Source organism: Nyctereutes procyonoides, unplaced genomic scaffold, assembly GCF_905146905.1.
Source record: "Nyctereutes procyonoides isolate TBG_1078 unplaced genomic scaffold, NYPRO_anot_genome, whole genome shotgun sequence".
NCBI classification, from domain to species: domain Eukaryota; kingdom Metazoa; phylum Chordata; class Mammalia; order Carnivora; family Canidae; genus Nyctereutes; species Nyctereutes procyonoides.
In genome coordinates this window covers 37148026-37150753 of record NW_026575125.1, presented here as the reverse complement: position 1 = coordinate 37150753, position 2728 = coordinate 37148026, and the positions used below count along the sequence as shown (strand labels likewise).

The window sequence follows — 2728 nt, the reverse complement described above, 5'->3', positions numbered from 1 at the left end:
TTTCGAGGGCAATGCAGGGACACTTCCTATATTACTCTTTCAAAACCCCCCAAACCCCAGCATGGCCTGCAAGGCGGTGATGGCGGCCATGACGTCGGCTGTGATGGCAGTGGCCACCTCTGTGGCGTCGTCTGCGTTGTCCTTTTGTGACGCAGGGTCAGAGTCAGACCGCCAGCACCTTGGGACCAGCGTCCAGAACAGACTGAGCGGCAGTTTCAGCCAGGAGAGCAGGCAGGCGGCTGCGGCGGCCCAACCCTCGCCCCGCAGCCCTTGGCTCCTCAGGCATGGCGGCCTCCGCCGCCTCGCAGCGGCCCATCAAGGGGATTCTGAAGAATAAAAGCTCCACTGCTTCCTCTGTGGCGGCCTCCTCCCCACAGTCCGGAGGGAACATCCAGGAAGTACAGAGAAAAAAGTCCCAAAAATGGGATGAATCCAACATCCTGGCAACACACCGTCCGGCCTACAGAGACTATGACTTAATGAAGATAAACGAGCCCAGCAGCCCCCACTTCAGCCAGCAAGACTACGGAGAAGACCCAGCGACCGACTTGGACGCAAAGGGCACCATGAGCCCGGACACCGTAGCTAAGAAACTGGCCGCCAGTGGGACCTCGCAACGGAGCGGTCAGGTGGGGGAGCCCGACAGCGATGGGGCACACAGTAGCAAGACCTTTTTCGACGCGCTGGAAAAGCAGCTGCAGTTTGAAATGAAAAGGAAACTACACCACAACGAAGGCCTGAACATCCAGCTGGCGAGACAACTCATCTCCAACGACCTGCAGCACGAGAAAGACGAGGATGACAACGAAGAAACAACACTTGGTGACAACGAAGACAACACTGCCCTGCAAGAATCATCGGATGAAGTTTCTACAAGTGACGAACTGCAAACCCAGCCGTTCCACAGCTAGCTGACCCTCGCTCCGCCCCACCACCGCTGGCCGCCTACCACCAACCCGGTCACCCTAACGTACCGCGGCTTCTTCTGTACGGTCCGGGCCGCAAGGGCCGGGACACCCAGCAGTCCACCTGCCCCTGGATCACTCCGTGGTGGACTTATAAAATGACACATTAAAGGCAGAATGACTGCTTGATGTTGTTTGTGCGTGGTTCTTTGCGCCAAATACAGATCCTGAGAGCGATTTCAAACCGCGTTCCTTAAAAAAAAAAATGTTGGGTACTGTATAGATTAGCTAGCTCCTTAGATGATAAAGGGACTAATTTATATTCGCTAGCTTTCCTCATGTGTTCGCTTTTATAGAAAGGTTTGGTTACGAAATCGAAGTGCAATAGGTACAGTTAGGTTACTTAGTCTGATGAATATTTGGGCCAAAAAAACACCTGTCTTTGGGGGGGATTTGCCGGTTTAACTGGGTGGGGCAAGAGTTGCATTTTCCTTGGGCTTAGTGCCTTAACATTTTCTCTGAATTTTCTTTCAGTGCTTAACAGGGGAATGCTACCTTTTTTCCCTCCACAAAAAAATAGTTCTTTTTCATTAATTACTGGGTTAAAATTGTGCCAGTGTCTATTCGGACTGTGTCCTGTCCACCAGGTGGGCAGATTTGGTGTCAGTATTTTAAAACATCTAATGTTATCTCCGTACTCCCTTCTCATAACTGTCTTAGCCTCAACTCTTAGTTCCCTCAGTCCTCAGGGCACATACACACAGCACCTTTTATGGAGTATCTTCGATTCTCAAGACATTGGGAACCCTTCTTTCTCTCAGATATTCTATCATTTGTTGAAACAGTGTTATTTCTACTTTGATCACTATGGCCTATTCAGTCTTCTGAGGTGTGGAGAAATAGGAAATAGACTTCAACTGCCAACTTTTTCTGCCTTTTTGGTTTATAGCTTGCTAAATAATTTGCTATTATTACTTTATTGTTTGACCTAGTTAGCTTTTTGAAAACAACTGAGCTTTTCTTTTGTGACAGATTCCTCCGAGCCAGTGACATGATTATAGCTCCTGGACAGAAGTAAGTCCAAAGGTCTTTCATGAGTGATTTTTTTTCCTTTTTATTTAAAATTTTACTGAGATAATTGGAGGTTCACATGCCATTGTGAGAAGTGATACACAGAGATGTTGAGCTCTTTTTACCCGGCTTCCCTCCGTGGGTAACTCTTTTAGGGTTCCTGGACCCAGTCCTGATGTGGGAGGAGGGGCTTCCCCCACACACAGCAAGCAATTCTCATGCTACCTGAAGAATAGCATCCAATTCCTCAGGTTAAGGATTCGGTCTTGCTCCCATTTGAGACCCTAGTCAGTACCGAAGCCTGGCCCCTTTGCTTCTGACCAACCAGCTACAGATTGCGGGTTCCTACCACGAAGAACTTAGGTTTGATTAGTTTGCTAGGGCAGTTCACAGAACTCAGGCAAAACAGTTACATTTGGCAGTTTATTAAAGGATATGAGTCAATAGCCAAATGAAGAGATACACAGGGGGAGGTCCTGAACAAAGGAGCTTCTGTTGTCATGGAGCTTGGATCTGGTTCCACAAGCATGAAAATTCTCTAAAAAAAAAAGACCAAAAAATCCTTAGAGTCTTACAGAGGCTTTATTACAAAGTTAAGATTGACTAAGTCATTGGCCATAGGCTAATTCAACCTTCAGCATCTCCTCCCCCGAGGTCGGGGGGTGGGGCTCACTTTCAACCCAATAATCACATGGCTGGTTCCCCTGGCAACCAGCCCTTGCCCTTGGGTGAGGTCTAAAAGTCACTTTCAT

At 48.4% G+C, this 2728-nt stretch overlaps 1 protein-coding gene across 1 annotated transcript; it reads left to right on the top strand.

Annotated features, from left to right (window-relative positions):
• The first annotated feature begins 284 nt into the window (after positions 1 to 284).
• On the top strand, positions 285 to 911 carry PPP1R2C (PPP1R2C family member C). Its single transcript, XM_055338015.1, has 2 exons — positions 285 to 514; positions 593 to 911. The coding sequence occupies exons 1-2, from the start codon at positions 285 to 287 to the stop codon at positions 909 to 911; spliced, it is 549 nt and encodes a 182-aa protein (XP_055193990.1).
• The last annotated feature ends 1817 nt before the right edge of the window (positions 912 to 2728 follow it).

What these genes read in the sequence shown, in the direction of transcription:
- PPP1R2C (XM_055338015.1), top strand. Translation starts at nt 285, where the DNA reads ATGGCGGCCTCCGCCGCCTCGCAGCGGCCCATCAAGGGGATTCTGAAG. An exon ending in CCCAGCAGCCCCCACTTCAG is followed by an intron (nt 515 to 592) that starts CCAGCAAGACTA and finishes CGTAGCTAAGAA; the next exon opens with ACTGGCCGCCAGTGGGACCT.